This window comes from Alosa alosa, chromosome 6 (genome assembly GCF_017589495.1).
Source record: "Alosa alosa isolate M-15738 ecotype Scorff River chromosome 6, AALO_Geno_1.1, whole genome shotgun sequence".
In the NCBI taxonomy this organism is placed as follows: domain Eukaryota; kingdom Metazoa; phylum Chordata; class Actinopteri; order Clupeiformes; family Clupeidae; genus Alosa; species Alosa alosa.
In genome coordinates this window covers 19,559,853-19,581,549 of record NC_063194.1, presented here as the reverse complement: position 1 = coordinate 19,581,549, position 21,697 = coordinate 19,559,853, and the positions used below count along the sequence as shown (strand labels likewise).

The 21,697-nt window shown below is 44.3% G+C and overlaps 2 protein-coding genes across 3 annotated transcripts in view; one reads left to right on the top strand and one right to left on the bottom strand.

The window, feature by feature from the left end:
* The window catches only part of LOC125295891 (paralemmin-3-like), a 14,338-nt gene extending 617 nt beyond the window's left edge, over positions 1-13,721 (bottom strand). The window contains exons 1-6 of the mRNA XM_048245477.1: positions 13,602-13,721; positions 3,650-3,701; positions 2,723-2,758; positions 2,465-2,545; positions 1,232-1,350; positions 602-719 (exon numbers count right to left, since the gene is read on the bottom strand). Of these exons, the coding sequence (XP_048101434.1) occupies positions 602-719; positions 1,232-1,350; positions 2,465-2,545; positions 2,723-2,758; positions 3,650-3,694 (399 nt within the window). The 5' untranslated portion in view covers positions 3,695-3,701; positions 13,602-13,721. The remainder of the gene's footprint in view (positions 1-601; positions 720-1,231; positions 1,351-2,464; positions 2,546-2,722; positions 2,759-3,649; positions 3,702-13,601) is intronic.
* A 6,780-nt stretch (positions 13,722-20,501) lies between these two features.
* plppr2a (phospholipid phosphatase related 2a) overlaps positions 20,502-21,697 on the top strand; it is a 32,515-nt gene continuing 31,319 nt past the window's right edge. For both annotated transcript variants that reach the window (XM_048246394.1, XM_048246395.1), the window contains exon 1: positions 20,502-21,251. The gene's annotated coding sequence lies outside the window, so the exon portion shown is untranslated. The remainder of the gene's footprint in view (positions 21,252-21,697) is intronic.

Sequence of the window (21,697 nt, the reverse complement as noted above, 5' to 3'; positions counted from 1 at the left end):
AGTTAGCTGTAGTGGGTATACTGTGATCAACCCCAAATGTTAATACATATCCTTGCCTATTTTAAGTGGGTATACTGAGATGGTGATGCTGTTTAAGTGGGTATACTGCGTAGTCCTGCATATCACATAGACGCCGCCACAGCCTGTGGTGTGAGCCATTTTTATCCCTGCCTCCTTCAGGATATGATTATGAAAATGCACATGAAAAGACTCCCTCACACACTGGGTCTTTGATATGATATGGGGCCATGCCATTTCTGTGCTGTGGACAGAGGTGCTGAGAGGACCTAAGAGATCTAATGGGGGACCTGCAGCTGGACAGGCCCCTGCACTGCTGAAGTCAGCCTGGTGAGGGCAGGTGAGAGCCACTCACTCAGTGGTCTGTAACTAATATTTTGACTGACAACCATACAAGACCTGAATTTCATGTGGGTATCATGCAAAAAGCAACAGTCACAGTTGAGATTTGTGTGTTCAAATACAATTCATATGGTATGGTATTACCATAGAAAAACCTACTCCTTGATGCAATCACAGTTTATATGTAATCTGTGTGTGTGTGTGTGTGTGTGTGTGTGTGTGTGTGCTTATATATTGCTACCTGACATGGGGCATGTACATTGTTTTCTGTTGAGTTTGTCTGTCTGCCATCTTGGACTGTCGTCTCGTCCTCCTCTTCCTCCTCCTCCTGAGCATTCCCCTCGCCTTCCTCAGTGCCCCTACCAATCAAACACGCATGTGAACACCCCAATCCAATCCAACAGCACTGGGTCTTTATTGTCCTCCAGAATGAATCATCACTCGGTGCCAAGACCCATCCACACATTCAGGCCATTCCTCACCTTCAGCAAACTCATACACACAAACACATAGTTAGGGGTCATAATGAGCCCTTACATAAGAGTGGCCTATTCCAGACACAAACCACAAGGCAAAGAGAGGAAACAAGTGTGTGTGTGTGTGTGTGTGTGTGTGTGTGTGTGTGTGTGTGTGTGTGTGTGTGTGTGTGTGTGTGTGGGTGTGGGTGTGTGGGTGTGTGTGTGTGTGAGAGAGAGAGAGATAGAGAGAATGATGTGTGTGTGTGTATGAGAATGAAAAAAAGAAAGAAAGAAAGAAAGAAAGAAAGAAAGAATGAAAGAAAGAAAGAAAGTAATAAAGAAAGAAAGAAAGAAAGAAAGAATGAGAGAGAGAATGAGTCATTCAGGTCATGCAGCAGGAGGGGTGGTCTCACTCGTTGTCCTGCCCCTCTGCTCTCTGTGCTGGGGGCCATAAGGGAGCTGGGGGCTCAGGGCCATCTGTAGCCGGGGCATTAGGCACGTCCATTAGCCACTGGTCCCTCAGGGACTTCCTCTGAGAGAGAGAAAGAGAGAAAGAAGAGAAAAGGGGAGAGAGAAAGAATGAGAGAATGAAAGAGGGACAGTGATAGGGAGACAGGCCAAATGAGACAAATGATTCAAATGCTTGGAGCGAACCTGTAAAAGAGCTGTGGAGATTTAATGCAATCCAAGCACTGATATAATGACTGCTTCCATTCTTACACTCCTTGCTTTCTTGCACAGGCATGATAAATACAATGTCTATGATGTGTCTATGACATGTGTCCCCTTTGTAAGGCTGGGATTTCTAGTTCATTCCAGTAGCATGAGTGAGACTGGCTCTCCCTGTATTCAAACTCAGTCCCCCAAATCAGTCAACTCTTTCCAACCCACCCTGAGCACGGGCATCTATGGCAATACATTCATAAGATCCTCCACGTTTATAAATCCCATGAACCAACACTCCTCCTCTTTTTTTTCTATCTCTCTCTCTCTCGCTCTGTGTTGTCCTTAGTCCCATTCTAATGTTTAGCCTCTCTCTCTCCTTCTCTGTGTCCCCTGTCCTGTCTCCATCTCTCCCCAGGTAACTGTCTCTCCTCTCCCTGTCTCACCCCTCTACCACTCTGCACCAGAGCCCTCAGTAGAAATGTACAGTGACATGGAGATGCGTTGGGCCCGGTAGCAGCCATCTGTCAGAGGCGGTCAGTGTGTTGATGCTGAGGCCTGTGCGGAGACCTGACCGCTTCAGAGTTATTACCTCACCTTACACTGGCAATGGAGGAGCGGGGCGGTGGGGTGAGTGGGCGGGAGGTGTTCTAGTCCAGACGGAGTGGCCGGGGGCCACATCTAAACCTCTGCTGAACCCTATTGGACAGGCAGGATAGTGGAGAGCTATGGACAGGGAATTTGAGCTATTTTCAGTGGAAGTTACAGCTAGGGTGTTGGTGTATGTCCTGTAATGGATGTGTGTGTGTGTGTGTGTGTGTGTGTGTGTGTGTGTGTGTGTGTGTGTGTGTGTGTGTGTGTGTGTGTGTGTGTGTGTGTGTGTGTGTGTGTGTGTGTGTGTACATCCCTGTGTGTTTGTGTGTGTGTGTGTGTGTGAGTGTGTGTGTGTGTGTGTGTGTGTGTGTGTGTTTGTGAGATTAGACCTTGCGCTGGGCCAGCTTCAGCCATTCTTCCTCCACTTCGCGTCGTAATCTCTCCTCTTCCTCCTGCTGCCTCCTCTTCTCCTGAAGAAGAGAAAGCTTCATTGTAAGGACGAGGAAAGCAAGAGAAATACAAAACCAAGCATAATCCTCTGAATATTATACACCTCACTAAAATCTATGTGCCTAGTGTATGAAGATGTAGTCTAATTTAGCAGGCATTCAAGAAAGCCCACTAGATGCTTCACCCGCCTCTCTCACCCTTTCTTCTGTGGTTGTCCCAGTGAGAAGAATATCCTACACATAAAAAAGAAACAGACCCTTTTGATGTGAAAACAGTCCAGAAATAAAATCCCTCCCTCCTATCCTCCAATTCTTTGAATTGGATTACTCTAAGAGAATCTAATCCTCTGTTGAATTGAATTAACAGCTCCTACCCAACACAGCACAACCTAGAAAGGTGGCAAATCTCAATTCGTTTCAGAACATAATACAGTAATATAATATAATATAATATAATATAATATGATATGATATGATATGATATGATATGATATGATATGATATGATATAATATAATATAATATAATATAATATGAATAATATAATGATGAATATCATATAAATTACTCAAAATCACAAGTAAAGATAATGAAAAATGTTATGTGTTGTTAGTGTGAAATGCAGTTGAATAATGCTCATTCAACACAGTCAGCTAAACTGCTTTATTTGGTGTAGATTTTTGGAATGGACCTGTGTGTGTTTTCTGTTCTCATTTTTATTTGTGAACTTTGAAGTGTGCCCGGTTGACCTGCTGTTTCACAGATCAGCAGCCTTTGGTGGAACACACTGGATGGGAAGTGGAGCATTGCCTCTGAGTCAAAGGCTCTCGTCTGCGTCGGCTTCACACACACACAGACCTCGAGCCTAACATCTCCACGAGGACCCTGACTTCTCATTCCTCAATGGGCCTGCCCCACATACATCTGCTGACCCCCCCACCCCCCACCCCCACCCCAGTGGAGTACTCACAGAGCGTTTAACACTGCACACAGGCCAGTCACCACTGTCTGACTCTTTAGTCCTTCGTGGTTAAAGATACACTGAACTGAACACAGAACAGCGGCTCAGGGCAAAAGTGTGGTAAAACAACAAGGCAAACCGCCCATGATATGGTGTGCGACTCACAGCGATGGCCTGCAGTCTCTGCTGGTACTTCTCTGCTTCATCCATCCTGATTCTGCAACACATAGGGCAAAGCAGTACTGAATCTGTTAGCAAATGGACATAGGAGTTGGGGTTCACTCAAAACCATGATGCCATCCGTAAGACCTATAAGAATACCCCAGACATAGGTTACAGGTTGTATCAGCGATTTCAGGCCCAAAAAAGGCCCAAACATAAATGATCCCATTCATCAAATCTTTCCTAACGATCCGCTAGCTGCCTGCCCCATAAGCAGGCCGTCAAAAAAACGTGTCTCTGTAGGCAGCCTAGGCTCCAAGATCTGGCTCCAAGATCAAAAACAATTGCTACCAACAAGTGTTGGCAACCACTTAAAGGCAAAATAAAGTGATCCAACTAATAATTCGACGAGATGTGTGTTTAGGAGAGTTTCAATTGCGGGAGGGAGGGGAGGGAGTAGTTAGCTAGCTCTCTGTTTTGTTTGAACATCAACAGAAGTGCCATTACCACCATCGCTAATACAACCTTTAACTCTGGACCATACCTAGCCATACCATACCCGGTAAGGAAACAAAGTCTAAAGAATATTCTTATCTTTTGCTGTGCAACAGACCCACCAGCTACCCCAAAGCCCAAGTCAAAGGTAAACCTGCTGCTCGGGCTGATTAGTTCCAAAGGTTGCTCTTGTGCATGAGTTGGGTGCTGATTGCGAAATGCTGCAATTGTTGCTGCTGCTGCATATCTTAAGTGTCTCAGTGGACTCGGGCCGGTTGCAAAACACGGTGGGTAATGCTGCTCCTTCACTTCAAAGGCCCATCATCAAGCACAGCCGACCGTTAGGGGGTGGCTGACCGCACAAGGGCTGAGCAGGGCCAAGAAAGAGGGTGTATTTTGCATGGCACGCAACCAAGTGCAAGGCCTTGTTTATAATACATGATTGATTCGGAGAGCAAGGGACCTCCAGGTCTTGCTTGAGTGCTCGCCTAGTGTTGCGGTTGTCGTGGTAACGGTGCCCACCAATGCTCATGTACCACTGGAGCCCTCAATTAAAGGGTATTTCATGAAGGGAAAAAATGCTCTAAATGCTTTCATAACCCCCAGCTGAGACTCTGAGACAAAAAGCTTCTGAGAGGCTGTTAGCATGAGTTATCCGAAGGGAGAGCAGACTTCCAGCAGCGAGAGAGTGTGTGTGTGCGTGAGTGTGTGTGTGTGTGTGTGTGTTCCAGAGAAAGGGAGGAGGGGTGGTTGGGTCTCTGTGTGTGAGAGTTATTATGTAAGTTATTTTAGGTGTACAGTGTATGTGTAGCAGAGAAACAGACAAAAACAACTAAAATAGTTAATGCTCTCCCAGCAGGAGTCTCTCAGAGTTCTAATTAAACTAAATCCAGATTACCATGAACACCATAATTCCATTTTTGCTATTTCATCCAAATAATGTAAGTCTAAGATTTGTGGGGAAGCAGTTGTGTGCCTATAAAAAAAAACTTAAGACAATGTGAATAAGGATGAAAGAAACTTTTGGGAACCTTGCAACTGACAGCAGAGACACATGACCTGGGCTCTCCCCCAGCTGAATAAAGAAGAAGAGGAAGAACAGTGTCTGTGATAGGAGTGACTAATGATGGCATCCACTTCTCTCCTGTCAGCCTGAGTGTCCCACAGGCTGTTTGCAGCTCCACTGTAAAGTGTAGAGTGGGGACATCCTGTCCAAAACACAAAACTCAGATAGGCCTTGATGGAGAGAATGACTTGGGGAGCGTCTCAAAATATGGGAAATGTTCTTGATATTATTTATCATTTAGCCAAGGATGTGCTAATAGGAGTGGTTTCGTCCCTCTGAAGCAAACTGATTAGTGGCTGTTGATTTGCACAATGATGAAGTGCTTTTGGGGATTTAATTAAAACAGCACACTCCTCAATAAACAATCTCCTCTGAACTGTCCCCTGGCTAAAGAGAGCTGCATAAAAACCCCCCCACACACACACACACACATAAAAACAAAAACACACATAAATAAACACACAGACACACTTGCCCTATATATATCCCATCACTCTGAAGAGAAGGCTCACAGCACATGGAGTACCCACTCATGCTGAACTGATGCCTCTCCAACTGTGTGTGTGTGTGTGTGTGTGTGTGTGTGTGTGTGTGTGTGTGTGAGAGAGTTTCTGTGGTCATGCAGCAGAGACAGAGGAAGAAAAAGTGACAGAGAGAAAGAAAGAAAGAGAGAGAGAGAAAGCAAGGACAGAAAAAGAGCAGCTGACAACGATGACAGATATAATGGCAACAGAGAGACACTTTCTAACAGTAAAAATGCATAAAAGTACACCGACTCACTGCAGGGAGAATCAGTGTATCTTTACTTAAATCAGCACTGTGAGACGAGGATTGCTGAAAACAACCATGAAATTGATGAATCAGAACCAGGGATGCTAAAGCTGGGAGACATATCCAAAGCCCCAAAACGCCAGTGAGTTTATTTGTGTCTGGATGTGTGTGTGTGTGTGTGTGTGTGTGTGCATGTATGTGTGTGTCTGCGTCTCTGTGTGTGCATGTTTGTGTGTATGTATGTGTGTGTGTGTGTGTGTGTGTGTGTGTGTGCATGTATGTGTGTGTCTGCGTCTCTGTGTGTGCATGTTTGTGTGTATGTATGTGTGTGTGTGTGTGTGTGTGTATGTATGTGTGCCAAGACACTTGGCTCAGTGATTATTAAGGACAGTGCAGATATGGGCCCGAGGCCTCATAAAGCAGCGGCTATAAAACATGCTCGCTGCAGCTGAGCACTGCACCACTGGGTTGAGGACAGCTCCGCCTGTTCTGAGGAGAAAGAACAAGACCGTCAACTACAAATTGTACATGACACCATCACCCATAAGCCTCTGTATAGTTCAAAATCCCATGTAAAGGGGCATCTCATGCATATTCCGCCTGCTTCCTTCTCATTCAGCTTAATTCCCAAAACATGTGAGTGTACTATTGTAGCACTGATTTGATTCCACGATGTTCCTCAGTTTAGGACCCTTTGATGGAATACTCAGTGGGATTTGCTGGCTGGAAATGTTGTCATAGTTGTTCTGTATGTATGGCTTGGAGTGATGCAGCTGCTGCTAGAGCTCTGTGCATGTACCTCAGAGACTAGTCCGCTCCTCTGAGAACATATACTCTGACGAGGGAGCGAAACAGCCCTCCTGAATGCCATTTTCCAAACAGTGAAATCAACACACGTACAGTATGTAGCAGAGATAAGAAGACCTGCTAAAAGAGAGAGCTCTGACATTAGGCATCTGGTATCCACTACAATTAAATAACCCTCACAATACACTCTAATCTATCTAGTATTTGATCTCAGCTCATTCAGTAATTTACCCTGTAATCCCAAAGGTTCTTTAGGCATCTCCACCTCTGTTGTAGTATTCTAGCCCATTCATGATCAAACCAAGTTAGCCTTGGCTGTTAGCTTTGAGGGACTGTTAACCCAGTAATGAGGGTTGCTTGGACTTAAATGGCTCAATTATTTAAGGGTGGAAAATAGGTCAGTGGACTAAGAAAACAACCTTGGCTCTAGAATCAGGCCAGTGGACAAAAAATGTAACCCTCACAATGCTCTGGACCAAGAAATGGAGAAACGTTAGGCTTAGCCCTTACAACAAATTAACTGCAGTTATGGGATGAAAAAATGCCTAAATGTTCCATACATTCCAATACTCCAGTTTTTCTGAAGTACAATGCATTACAATAATATTTTCATGTTCAAAATATTGCATTTCTGCAGTAAAGTGCAGCGAGGTACAGTACTACTGTATGTAGTGCAATGCAGTTTTCTCATGTCAAATAACTTTACAGATCTACAGATATAGCCTGATTAAAACCAGACTCGTTCACTTAGGTGGGTGTGACCAGGCTAAGATATTACACGCTGCTCTGAAAACTGAGCGAACTTAAGCTACAAACAGTCAGAGATTTACCTGCTGTTGTGAGTGTAAACAGGTAACACTTGATATATTTGAGGTATTAAATAGCTACCTTCTGAGGTGTTCAGTATGATCATACGAATGTTCCTCAATAACGTGATCAGTCTTGTAGAACTAGAGTGTTCTATGCATACAGTCAGTAACGCTCAAGTCACCCATGTGAAAAGAGACCTTTTTTGGGATCTGGTGGCCTTTAAGATTACACAATACCCTGTGTGATTCTTTCATCCTGTGGTAAAAAATGTGGCTATGTTCGGTGAACAGCTTCTGACTCATCTGAGCGTGTTACACAGTCAATTAGCATTTCTCAAGCCAGGCTGCAGTTGCGTGCGTAATTCCTGGAGTGGCTGTCAGTGTTTTTTCATCATTGGCTGAGATCAGCGTCAGGGGAAGAGATGGAGGGGGCAGATTGTCTTCTGAGACGGAGCGTCTACAACAAGACAGGCCTCTGATTAGAATAATGGCCATGGAGGACTGCAGAGGAAGAGGAGGGGGGAAGGAAGAGGAGGAGGAGGGTGCGATATGCTTTCCAGACAGCACTTTTCAGCCATACAGCTGATTTAACCTTTCACTTTCAAGAAGGCTCGTCATGAATATGCACTTCAACAAGGATATTCTTGCGCATACTATGATGAAAATACACATACCACACACACACACACACACACACTCTCTCTCTCTCTCTCACTCCATGCTACACACACCCTCCCTCCTCCAACTTCCTATTGCTCTCGCTTCAGTGAAAAATGTACATGCTCAGTCTCTTCCCCCATTTTTTTCTAATGGAAACAGATTTCCTGGAAAGGAAATAGCACTCAGCGGAAACTGGCTACATGATATGTAACGGGCTCTCTGGCCCCCGTGGCTTTTGATGCTGAGAGGGAGAGAAGGTCTCTACGGCAGCGATGTCTGGCCATTTTATATGGGACCTGACAGCAGGAGCGATGAGAGGAGGACCCGAGTCCTTCAGAGGCTCACAGCTCAGCTGCTGCTGCACCCTCTCAAAGTGACGCCCTTCCACCCCTCTGCTTCATTAAAGCATCCACTGCTTTGCTTTGATGATGACGATCAAGCCAAAGATTGCAATGCATGCTATTTACTGAACTAGGCCTACTTGGTTTAATCCACACTAGTTTGATTCTGACCCCTGGTATTGATACAAGTCTACAGTGTAGTTTGATTATGGCCATTTTTTCTAATTTTGAGTCCATGCAGCCTTTTTTTTAAATTCTGATTCAGATTATATTTTTTCTGCCAACACAAGACAGGATTCCTACAGTATTGTGTATTGCCTTAAAAAAAGAGTCAAAATAATTGGAGCATGCCTGATTCTGATACATATCGAACCAGCACAGACATATATGGCAACATCATATTGCACAGCAACTAACAATACTGCAGCTCTCTTGCGTGTAACAACAACACAGGAAATGTTAGTGTAAGCCATGATTAAACCACTGAATATGCACCTCCCTGAAGTCTGACACATTCCAGGATGTGTTGTTGTCATGTGCAGATGTGTTGTTACACATAGATTTGTGTGTGTGCAAAAATGAACAACAGTGGACCTCCATATGCGTTTATTATAGTGAATGATTTTTATCCACTCTGATGTTTTAGATATCTAAAATAAGCTCACACAACCTCATGATTTTTCCTCTCTTTTACACTCACTCTTCTCTCTCTCTCTCTCTCTCTCTCTCTCTCTCTAAAAGCATCAGTGAGTAACATTCTTCTTGAGTTCCCCTCTGAGAGCAGAAATGCTGTGTTGGGCTCTTAGGCACCTACTCACCATCCCTCTGGTCTGAGCTACATGCCTGGCTACCTTCTAGATGGAGGAAAAATCCCTGAGCTGTAACACCTCACCACACACAGACACACAGACACACACAGACACACACACACACACACACACACACACACACACGCACACACACGCACATACCTCTCAAACACAAGACCCCATGCAGTCACCCCATCTATTCTCCACCCTAAATACAATAACAAGTACACTGTCATGACCACCATCATCCCTTGTCAGCCTTCATGCTTTTTCCTGCTGATGACAGTCCAGTGCGCTGAGCTCCTGGACTACAGGATGCCACATGACGACAGAGGGAGGACAGAGGGAGCAGTGTGGGCAGCAGCTCTGTGAGTTTCTCAGTGAAGCTGTAGGCCCTGTCGCCCTGTACAAAAGCTCCAACTCAACACCTTGTAAACTTGCTGCCTCTTGCTTAGTCAGGCATCCCCTCTCAGCAGGACATCCTTCTCCTACAGAGACTGTGGATAAACAGCCTGAGCCCACACACACACACACACACACACACACACACACACACACACACACACACACACACACTGTCTCATACATACATGGATGCATGTAAGAACACATCTGCATACACAAACATGCAAGAGAAACATGTACACATATCCTGATCCTGTGTTTGCCTGTGTGTGCTCACATACACATGTGTATTAGTGCACACACAGAGAGAGAGAGAGAGAGTGTGTGTGTGTGTGTGTGTGTGTGTGTGTGTGAGAGAGAGAGTAATTACAGTAATACATGAATGCTGTTGCCACCAAAGAAACAGATCTACGCACAAATGAAATCCACTGATATCCATCTCTAACTGCAACTGCCTGCAATAGCGCACACAAGACACATGCAACACATTGCAACATATGGAGTAGCACGCCATGTGGATGTTTATGCATGCATATACAGTTTCATAGGTAGTCTCTGCAGAAAAACAGCAATTTTTAGGTGCAACCCCCACATACATACACATAGAATACATATCAATTATGCAACACCATGACCTCTTTCTGTTTCCTTCGGAACCAATCATCTTCACCCTCACAGCTAAACAGCTTAAAATTGCTTTTATGCTTCATCTGAACTCTGCCTCATCAGTTCCGATCAATAAGCCATTAATCAAACTTCAGACCTTATGATCCCAGTGGGATTTTGCATGCAATGAGAAGAAAACATTCTGTTTATTCTCAGAGTGAATATAATCCTTGTTTATGAGTCATGATCTCCTCATTCTCTCTCTTGTCTTTCTGTGTTTAGCCCAAACATGTTTTTCGAGATCTGCAGTAAGAGATTTTGAAGCTTCTGTACAATTCCCTGCAAAGACACGAGACACGATCCAAAACAAGTCTATCCTGAGGAGTACTGGCGGAGATACTGCACCCTCTCAGCCTATAGCCTTTTCTCTTCACGTTTTGTAGGCTACAAATAGAAAAGAAGACTCCCAAAAAGAGAACTAAAGTATAAGAGAGCCTCTGGCTAGATCTCTATCATTCCAAAGAAAATGTCCAAAGTATAATGTTGAAGTTGAAGAGTATTTTCTTGTTCTAATAGTGGCTCCTTTAGCCATGCAATGTAAGACCCCTTTCTCTTACTGAGGAGCCTTTCGTCTTATAATGTTTTTCACATTGCTGGTGCAATGCTAAGGAGAACAGCACCAAACCTTGCCAGATTGTGTACATGAGGCTGCTGTTGAGTGACTACATCCTGAGACGTGCTCGTGTCAGATAGAAGTCAGTGAGATAGTGAATGGTCAGTGGGCAGTGGCTGCCTTGGGAAGTGGGTCACCTGATGCATGGCTGCTACAGGCCTCTCTCAGACCACCACAGACAGGTAAATAATTCAGCGGCTAAAAGCACGGGCACATCGAGTGAGCGGTGCCAGGTAGGTAGACTGGTAGGTAGACAGGTAGGTAGACTGATGGCTTGTGTCTGAACCGAGCGGCTCAGTGAGGTGACTCACCAGGAAAGCCATAGTACTATCCCCAGTACAGAACTATCTAGACTAGAGTGTGTGCATGCACATTCGTGTGTGTGTGTGTTTTGTCATTTGCCTTTAGGGTTTTTACACGTCTTAAAAACACACACTGGCAACGAGCTGATTACATGACGGGAATGACAGGGAACAGAGCTTAACAAAACCCACTCCCCCATAGCCAAAACCCACCCCCCATAGCCAAAAATTGCCTTTTCACAACACTGAGTACTCTGGACAAGGGAAAAAATCATGAAATCCTCCGGCTAAGACATTATAGATATATATATGCCATAAGTAATTCTACATTATCTCTCCTGACTGTCATAATATGCCAAGACAATTTCCACACGCAAGTCTGTAGGGTTACTGCCACAATACCAACAAGCTCAAGAGGGGTATGTTTCTACTGTACAGCTGGTAGTGTCTGCAGGCATTGCAGGTGACTCTGTGGGGATTAGACCACTTTTATCGTGTGCCGTGTGTCCACAACACAGTAGGCCATCTCAAGGTGTGATGTTATGGGTCTCTGGGCTGCAGACATGCAATATAGCCACACGAAAGGTATTGTCCCTTTCTTCAGACTGTGGAGAAGTGAATAGTACATTACTGCACTTTGGAGGATACCTATCCACAACTATGAGTTTTGACTAAAGATGTGTTCTCAATGCCACTACTACTACTACTACTACTACTACTACCACTACTACTACTACTACTACCCTCTGCTTGAGGGCAGCAGGGTACTTCTTTAGAGGTCAAGGTGAGAATACACGTAGAGGATATGAGGAACTAAATCAACACAAGCCGAGCATTTAACTTAACATCGCTACTAATGGCATGGGATGCGGTAGGAAAATTCTGTCAACAAGGTATGACCAAAGCAGATAGTACCGTACTATTGGTACTATATCCATCTAGAGCGAAAGGGACCACTTCCTGATTTTTTTCTGTACTTGGTCCTCAACCCACTTTTGTAGTCAGCCATCTGCAGCTGCCCAAGGCGGCTAGTCCAGCAGCACAACAACACTAACTCAACACGACAACATGTCTCTCTGTTGTCATTCAGCATGTAAAGTATCTGCCTGCCTGTCTGTCTACCCTGAACACTCATTCTTCTTTATTTTTGATTGTTTCGGCTATACGTCCACTAAATGAGCATCACAATATAACATCATTGTATGCTTTGTACAGAATATCCTATCAATATATAACTATCAATTTATCACCGTTGCATGCTTTTACAATCTGAATCTTCTGCTGACAGCAATGATAAATTATATTAATTCACGTGTGTCAGTTGCATCTTAGAGGATCCAAGAGTACCAGCATGGGCTTTAAAGGGATGCTGCTTGAGCATTCGAGTGGTCCTTTGCAACTCTGCAGACTTGCACTCATTGCACGACCCATGGCGACGGTGGTGATACCACAACAGGAATGCTGCTGTGCCACTTAATGCCAATGAGTGAGAATTGGATTCTTGTGCCCAGACGGAGTGTGTGCAACCAATATGCTGATTTACGTATTTAAAAGTTAAGGGGGCCTTTGTTACCACAGCATAGGTGTTTGTTTAGAAGACAGAGTTTGCACTCAAGTGAAGTTTTCCATTGAATAGAATCTAGTCAGCAATTAATGGTTGCATGTATTCAAGCACTGCTGCCCTAACCCCTCCCCAACCTCTGATCAGGTGACAAAAGTGTGGCCATTGCTTCAGTTTATGCAGATGATATGTGTGAAACGAGCAAATTTTCAGTTTTTTCTGCAGAGGATAAATGGAAACCTCCTGACCACTTGGTTTGGTTGGCGTGAAAAGGCTTAACTTTGAGTTTACCATTTACCCGTCATCCGTCACACACAACAATGAAGTCATAAAAAGGCCGCTGACCTATTACCCATCACCACCCCCATTGCTATCATCCGAACTAAAATGTACAATGAAGCCAACAACATCTATAAGACTAAACAGAACGTTAACACGGAAAATTGCATGTACGAACTAAGCGAATCTTTGTTTTATTATTCAATATTCAGAGTAGCTTATGTTAATTAGCTATTACCGGGTGGTAATACTGGGTGGTAATACTTTTAACATCCTTAAATAAAGTAGGTTAGTACAGTGAAGTTTCTAAACCGAAAGCAGCCGAAAAAAGGCAAAATGTTTATAACATGTGGGCGGCATGCATGTCTTACCTGCGTCACCCCTTCAGCAGCTGTCAAACTATTAAAGCAATGTATTTTTAATCCAAAGGGTGTTCAACTCCGTATGTTCACTGAGCTATAACGCAACTTCAGGAATTTCTCTTTATCTGGCACCTGAGACTCCGACACTGTACTAACTGCCCAGCTCTACGTGGAGGGAGTGTCCATGGTTATTTATAAAAGTCCACCTCTGGATGGTGGCTGGGACCTCGTGCAGGGGAACACTTGCGCGCCTTTTTAAAGTAAAAAATTAACTGATTGACTGACCATCGAGCGAAACCTTGTGCAAAACCCCGGGTAACGTGCATTGGCATTTTCTCTGTGATGTAATGCTAGGAGTGTAAGCATTTGAGTAGGCTATTAGGTTAACAAAGATAAGAGGCGCCTACTTTATTTGATTGCACACCTGTTACGTTGGCTATTAGCCAGGTTGATCAGGTTGAAATAATATTGGAATTATTGATTAGTTTTGTCTTCCTGCAATGTTAACAATGTGCTAAATAGATCTCTGTCGACTTTCTCTTCCACTATCACAGCTCATTCTTCAACTTTACTATGCGTGCGCACACATTGTGCCAGGCATCATGCAAGTCAAAATTCTTGGGGGGCACAATCAGGATTTTTTTTTTTCTAGCAACTTTGTGGTGCTCAGAAATTAAAATATTTTAGATCCATGTGATGAAGGACTTTGAAAGAAGTTTGACAGGTTTCAGTGCTGAGTAGCCTAAGGTTAACACTAAATATTTGAATATTTTACTAGGCCTAATATATTTCTCATTACAATTATGGCAAGCAATAGCCTACCTCATTTATAAGTTGCAAATCATGAGCAATTTTGACCTGATACATGAGAGACTGCTATTATTTTCTTGCCCTCTACATCACCGTCATAGCGATCCTATTTATATAAAACAACTGTAGGCCTCCGTTTGAACGGGTAGCCTATCCATTTTCACTACATGGATTAGCTGCCAGATAGCCGTGAAAAGAACAAGTGGAGAAACATCAACGCGATGCCTTGGCCTATACTTGGTTGGATTTTGTAGTTACTGCAAAATGAACACCCTCGTTTCTATGAAACAATTGAACCAGGAGACTTTGTCACGTACAAGACAAAACAGAGCAGATGTCTGTAAGCCAAATATTTGTAATATTTGTACTGTAAGAGTAGCCTACGCTACACTGACACAACGTAGCTAACGTTAAGCGTAGGCGAATTCATGGCCAACATCAAATCCATACTTTTTAGCACCAAGTCAAAATGTCCAGGTCAACCACAAATAATTCTACTATTTTTTTTATTGCTTAGCCTACTTACCACTTCAACACCATTGATTGTAACCAAAAACTGTAACTGTAACAGTTCAACTGTTCAAACTGTAGCCTAAAGTTAACTGTAACAGTTCAACACACGCAAAACATTGCAAGCTCAATGTGCGTGTGTGAGTGAGTTGGCTATTAGGAAAAGGGCTGCTGATCGGTCTTCAACTATTTTGGTAGCCTACGATTTATTACACATCCAGAAGAATACATTTGAGTCGTTACAGGCTCTGGCTTGTTATGGAGCATAATAGGAACAAAGTTATGAAAAAAAAAAAATATCAGGGAGGAAAAATCCGAGGGGGCACGTGCCCCCTTAATTTCAATGGGCATGACGCCACTGCATTGTGCCACTAACCATGTAGTACTGTTCGGTATGGTGCAATTTTTATACAAGCTCTTTTGTGTGTGTGTGTGTGTGTGTGTGTGTGTGGAGTGCTAAATTATATTGTTACCAATTATCTCACCTCAATTCTAGGAATAAGTTTGTGATAGAATGAAGGTGTGACTTATGTTTAGTTGACGTTAAGATATGTAAAGTTAAGTTTATTTATTGTTTATTATTGTTTATTAGGACTATATATATATAAATATAAGCCCTTTTCACTCCCCACGTCGATACAGCTCCATAGGTTTTCATTCAATTCAAACATATTTCCTGAAAGGGCGTGTACGTGCAGCACATACAAAGTTCCCGGATGTGCTGGTTTTATGTATACTAGTCTGGAACACAATAGTTTCCCCCAGTCGGCAGACTACCTGCCCAATCAGCAACGAGAGGGGATGACACTATAGATTGGAAACCGAAGGGGCTATGGTAAATGGTAGGAGCAATGCCAACATCAAAAATGCAGTTGGAGAAATGCATACATTTATTTACAGTAAAGGTAGGCCCACATACATTATTTCCTCACTGCCGATGCTGTTTATTGTCAGTTTGCAAAGTTTAGGTAAAGTAGGAATCTCTGATCAATGTGATTGGTTAGGCTGGACCAATGATTTCAAAGTTCTATGGCCGTCACCATGCTAGCTTGTAAACAAATCCCAATCATGAGTGGCCAGACTCACTTTTTGAATGAGTTTGTTTTTTCCAGGCTAGAAAAAGCCCAGCTAGCTATCAAGTTTATGTTGCTATTGGTCTCGCTCTCTCTTCCTTTGGCTGCTTTGCCAGCTTTATACCATAGCTGTAACTCCTCATTAAAATGAGACTTACAGTAATCTATGAGAGTAATGCAGTGGGATTGATGCAGCACCACACAGGTTTGCAACCTGTCCCCAAACCCCCTCCACCCCACACAGTTCTCCACCCTTCCCCAAGATGACCCGCGTGACCCACAGTGGGTCATGCATATTCATCATGGTTTGGTGGCCTAGATTTGCATGCAATTAAAGAGCTGCAGCATGGCTCACTGGGATTCTGTCTCCGCTTCACATCTGCTTGGTGGAAATGAGGTGTCACTGCCAGATCTGTTGTGTGTCTGATCAGATCGAAGAGATGTGCTTATATTACCAGCCGTTGGCCTGTGGGGACAGGTTCTGCCGCCTTGTGAATGGCTTGGGGTGATATTTGCTGCCAGGTTTGTCATCAACTAACCTACTCTCCCCAGTATAAATAGTTTTCCTTAATTTGTTTAGGATCTTCTGGATATTGGAACCAAGGACTAAGGAAATTACTTAGGCCTCAAGGCCCTTATTATTTCTCAGTGTGGGACTCCCAAAACTGTGTGTTTGCTAAGGGGTTCCTGTCTGTGTTGACCATCACTGTTCTTGACCTTTGTGTGTGTGTGTTAATGTGCTTTTGTCTGTGTAGATATCTGCATTATGTCCCTGTGTCCCTCACCAAGGGAGATTCATTCATTTGGAGATAGATCCTCCATTCTGCAGCCACATTTTCGTAGCATGAGAGAAGATTTATGCATTTATGTCCTGTGTCTGTGTGTATGTGAAAGCGTTTGTCCCTACGTGCAGCATGGGGTTAGGGTTTCCTTGGTAACCACATCCTCCACCCTCCATATTGCTCCTCTCTCTCTCTCTCCCCCTTCCCCTCTGTGTTGTGTCTGTAATGATGTGTCAGGTCCACACAGGAGCCAGGTGGTCCTGGGGGACCACTCATTCATGTGCCATAAACCAGAGCAACCTATTAACTGACAGGGCCCTTTATTACCCTCTGCTGACTGTGTAATGCAGGAGCTTTGAGTGGGGGTGGACCTTCCATACATACTGTATGTGATGCTGAGATGGTAATATACATTCATTCATAAATGTTTGTATACTACACATTTATGCACACTTGTCTATGCACGTAGGTCAACTAAGAAAACAAACACCATGGTTTATGTACACACAGATAAATAAAATTACATAATATATTTATGTGGGTGGTAAGCAGCTCTGTCAGTGTTTTGGAATTTGTGTTGAAGAGATCCCGCACACCGTCCTTTACGCATTCAAATACTTTATTATACTTCACACAACATTTCGGTCACACAGACCTTCCTCAGATGAATTTGAGGAAGGTCTGTGTGACCGAAACGTTGTGTGAAGTATAATAAAGTATTTGCATGCATAAAGGACAGTGTGTGGGATTTCTTCTTCCAACGCACCTGTCCCGAAAGGTGTGCAAAAGCGCTTTTGAACTGAGTTTTTGGAATTTAAAAAATCCCCAGTGCATGTTCGCTCATATTTGTTGTCACTGTTTCCATCCAACAATTGTTATTCATTGCATGTTACTAACCAGCCCAAGGTTGCAGTGAGACACACACTGCCTCATAACATGTGACAATGTAGGTCAGGTAATACTTTTGTGTGTGTGTGTGTGTGTGTGTGTGTGTGTGTGTGTGTGTGTGTGTGTGTTCTTTCTCTCTTACTCTCTCTCTCTCTCTACCCCTCCTCTCTGTGAGTATGTTTGTTTGTCTCTGTGAGTCTGTGTGTGTGTATGTGTGTATGACCATGTTCTTTTTTGCCTTGGAATGTGTTTTATGTTATGAGTGAGTCAGCATGTTCCTTGGTCTTTACAATATTTGTAAATATTTAGTGTTTTCTGTGTGTGCATTGTGTATGTAAAGTGTGTGTGTGTGTGTGTGTGTGTGTGTGTGTGTGTGTGTGTGTGTGTGTGTGTGTGTGTGTGTGTTCTTTCTCTCTTACTCTCTCTCTCTCTCTACCCCTCCTCTCTGTGAGTATGTTTGTTTGTCTCTGTGTGTGTGTATGTGTGTATGACCATGTTCTTTTTTGCCTTGGAATGTGTTTTATGTTATGAGTGAGTCAGCATGTTCCTTGGTCTTTACAATATTTGTAAATATTTAGTGTTTTCTGTGTGTGCATTGTGTATGTAAAGTGTGTGTGTGTGTGTGTGTGTGTGTGCAGGCGTCCGTGCGCGCAGTGTGTGTGTGTCTGATCATGTTTTTGAGTGTAAGTGACTCTATGCGAGTATGCCAGTTGAGATCATTCATTAGCAATCAGCTACAATGCCACCACTGTTCATTAGCCTCTTTCTGCCAGAGCTACATTAACAGAGATGGGCATGTCAAAGGTCACCCACGCAGAGCTCAGTCCTGAGCAGACTTCATGATTCATTTATCAACGGTGCCTCACTTCAGGTTCCATCGCCTCCAACGGCTAGCCATTTGCCTGAGGGGGTCTGCATGAAACACGGCACAGTGAAATAGAAAATTGGTAGGGAAAAAATTAAAAATGAATTATTGATTGCTGAATATTGGATGATGCATGAAAGGGTGAGTTGGGCAGCATATTGGCCTCCCTCAGCAGAAAAGCTCCCAGTCCCAGAAGCAGGATTACTTGTACATGGGATGTGGATTGGTCGTCTATTAGGGGGTAAAAAAATCCGCAGAAAAATAAATGACCATTACTGCACTACATTAGATCATTAAATTCAGTATAAATGTCATGTCTTTCACAGGATGCAGTAAGTTAAGAAAATGTTGTTACTGTCTGTTTTGAAAAGACTAAATAGGACGAGACTTATTCCCCTCACTAGAGATCGCCCACAACCACTCCAAGCAGATCAAAAACATCCTCAAAGAGAAATGTGCAAAAACTGACTCCATGATTTGGTAATGTTTCTGACATTTGAGCTGCGTATGCTTTTATCTAAAGAAACGGACAATGCCCTTAAGGCTTAGAATTGAAGTGTTTACAGTTTCCTCCATGATATCAGTAAATTATAGAAACCTCTAATGCAATGGTGTGTTTAGAAAAAAAAAAGCCGCTAGGTCATAAATAATCTATGACTTTCAAAGCAGGTCCTTTAAGGTATGATCAGTTATGCAGTTTGGTGGTGAGAGTGGATCACACTGCACACTGTCCTGGGGTCAGTCGAGGTGTTTGATTATGGGGACCCAACCCTCTGGTGGCTCACTCTGTGGTTCCATCAGACATGAGTTTTAAAGATGGCGTTCGTGATGGTAACACAGTGTGAAGGCAAACTCACAAGCGTAATGTGGAGGTGTGTGTGATGCTGAGAAACAGTGATGGAGGTTGTTGTTGAAAGCTAAGGGCAAAGAGTATTTTTTTTGTGTTCTGGCTTGATGCCCCATCTGCCAAATGAGCTTGTGCTGCCTGGCAGACGTGCACTTTGGAGTCGGTCACAAAACTGGCCAGTGTTCCTCCCCTAACTTTGTCCTGTCTCTCCGTCACTTGTTTTTCTCTTATGTTCATTCTCTTTTTTCTCTTTTACTTTCTCTTCATCTTCTCTCTGTCCTCAGTCCAACTCGAGCCATTTGAGGGTACTTTTCCCTTTATTTCTTGTCCCTCGCTCACATGAAGGCACATGTGAGTCCCACTATACAGACATACACATTCACTCACTCTTTCACCCACACACATGCTCACACACATACACACACTCACACACACATACGCACACTCACAAAAGCTCAGGCTCTCACAGAAACACATACTGTACATACTCTCTTTCTCACACACATCGGTATACACTGACCAAGGGACATACATTCCCATACAGTTCCCCACTCCCCTACCTTCCTCTTTAATACAAGTGAGTGTCCCCTCATCTGGGCTGTGCTTTGGGTCAGCAGCAGCATCTGTCCTCTTCCTAGTCGCACAGGTCTCTTATCAGGCAGGAGGTGAGCAGGGAGCCCTGACCCACGCTGTCAGACCTGCCCACTGCCCGATCAATGCTGATGGATCATTAACCCACTCTGCCTGCTTCATGAGTGTGTGTGTGTGTGTGTGTCTGTGTGTGTGTGTGTGTGATCGGAGGGGGAGGGATTAAAAACTGGGCAGGGAAGAGAAAAAGGGGGGACTGAATGGGGGAAGTGGAGTTAGCAGGGGGAAGCGGAGTTTGGAACGCCAGGGAATTGGGAACGCCAGGGTTGCGATTGAGACAGATGTAACAAATATGTCCGCGTGTATATGTGATGTGTATAAGAGAGAGAGTGGAGGGAAAAGAGAGAGTGTACTGACAGCACTGGGCTGAACAGCAGGCTCTGAATACAAATGAGCTTTGCTCCAGCGCACAAACACACGCCCCCATCCTCCTTCTCTCCCTCCCTCTCTCCCTCCCTCTCTCATACCTACACATCCACATGCATGCGCCATCTCTCTCTCGCTCTCTCAGGCACACATGCATTGTCCTCTGTGTGACTGAGCTCAAAGCATGCAGACCGCAGATTGCTACCACCTGCATCCCCGTGCAGAAGAGATCATCTAAGGAGGCTAATTAGACCAGGGGAGCGTGCTCTCTGTCTGTCTGTGCGTGCGTGTGTGTGTGTGTGTGTGTGTGTGTGTGAGAGAGAGGGAGTGTGTGAGCATGTGTGTTTGAGAGCCTGAGTGTGTGTGTGTGTACGAGTAGGAGGAGGGGTGCTTGCCGTCGCTCTTCATCTCTGTCTGACCAGCTCCTTGTCTCGAGCTCTCCTCTCAGCGCAGTTTGTGTGTGTGTGTGTTTATGTGTGTGTGTGTGTGTGTGTGAATGTTTATGAGTGGAGGACAAGAGACGAAAGCTACAGAGAGTGGGAAAGAGAGAGAGAGGGAGAGAGAAAAAGGAACAGAGCGGGAAAGAAGGAGACCACACAAGAGAGAGAGAGAGAGAGGGGGGAAGAGAGAGAGAGCAGAGGAGGAAGAGAGGAGGTGAAGAAGAAGAAGAAGGATTTGGCCGCATGTGCGCCTGCAACCATCCATCTCCTCCAGCAGCTCCTGCTCGTCCAGACAGAAGCGCAGACAGACACACACACACACAAACACACACACACAGATGGCCAGACGAACAGGCATGGCTTCAGCGTAAAGGAAACCCAGTCAGCACGGCAACAGACCAGCGTCAGCCACGCCGCCACGCTACCTGAGGTGAGTGGACGCATTCTCTCAGCCTAATCTGCAGCTGGACGGGCTGCACTGCACGGGGTCTCTGAGCACTGCTTTGCACAGAGAGAGAGAGAGACGCTGAAGGGCATTTTTTGGGCAGAGGCTCATTGCTCGTAGACTAGCCTGAGCACAAGGCTTTTGTCTCAGCCATGCATGCTTGCTCGTTGACTGAGTGTCTGCTTAGGGATTTGTCCAGAGTGTGTATGTGTGTGGGGGTGTGTTGTGTGTGTGTGTGTGTGTGTTTGTGTTGGGAGGGGAATTAATGGCTGAAAAGGGAAGAGGAGGCGGAGGAAGAGAAGATGGATTGCTGTCCCACATTACAAAGCCATTGGAGACTGTATCAGTGCTCTTCAGCTCGGTATTCCCTAAGCTGGGCATCTAATTACCCAGCATGCTGAAAATCCCACTTATGATCTCTCTCTCTTTCT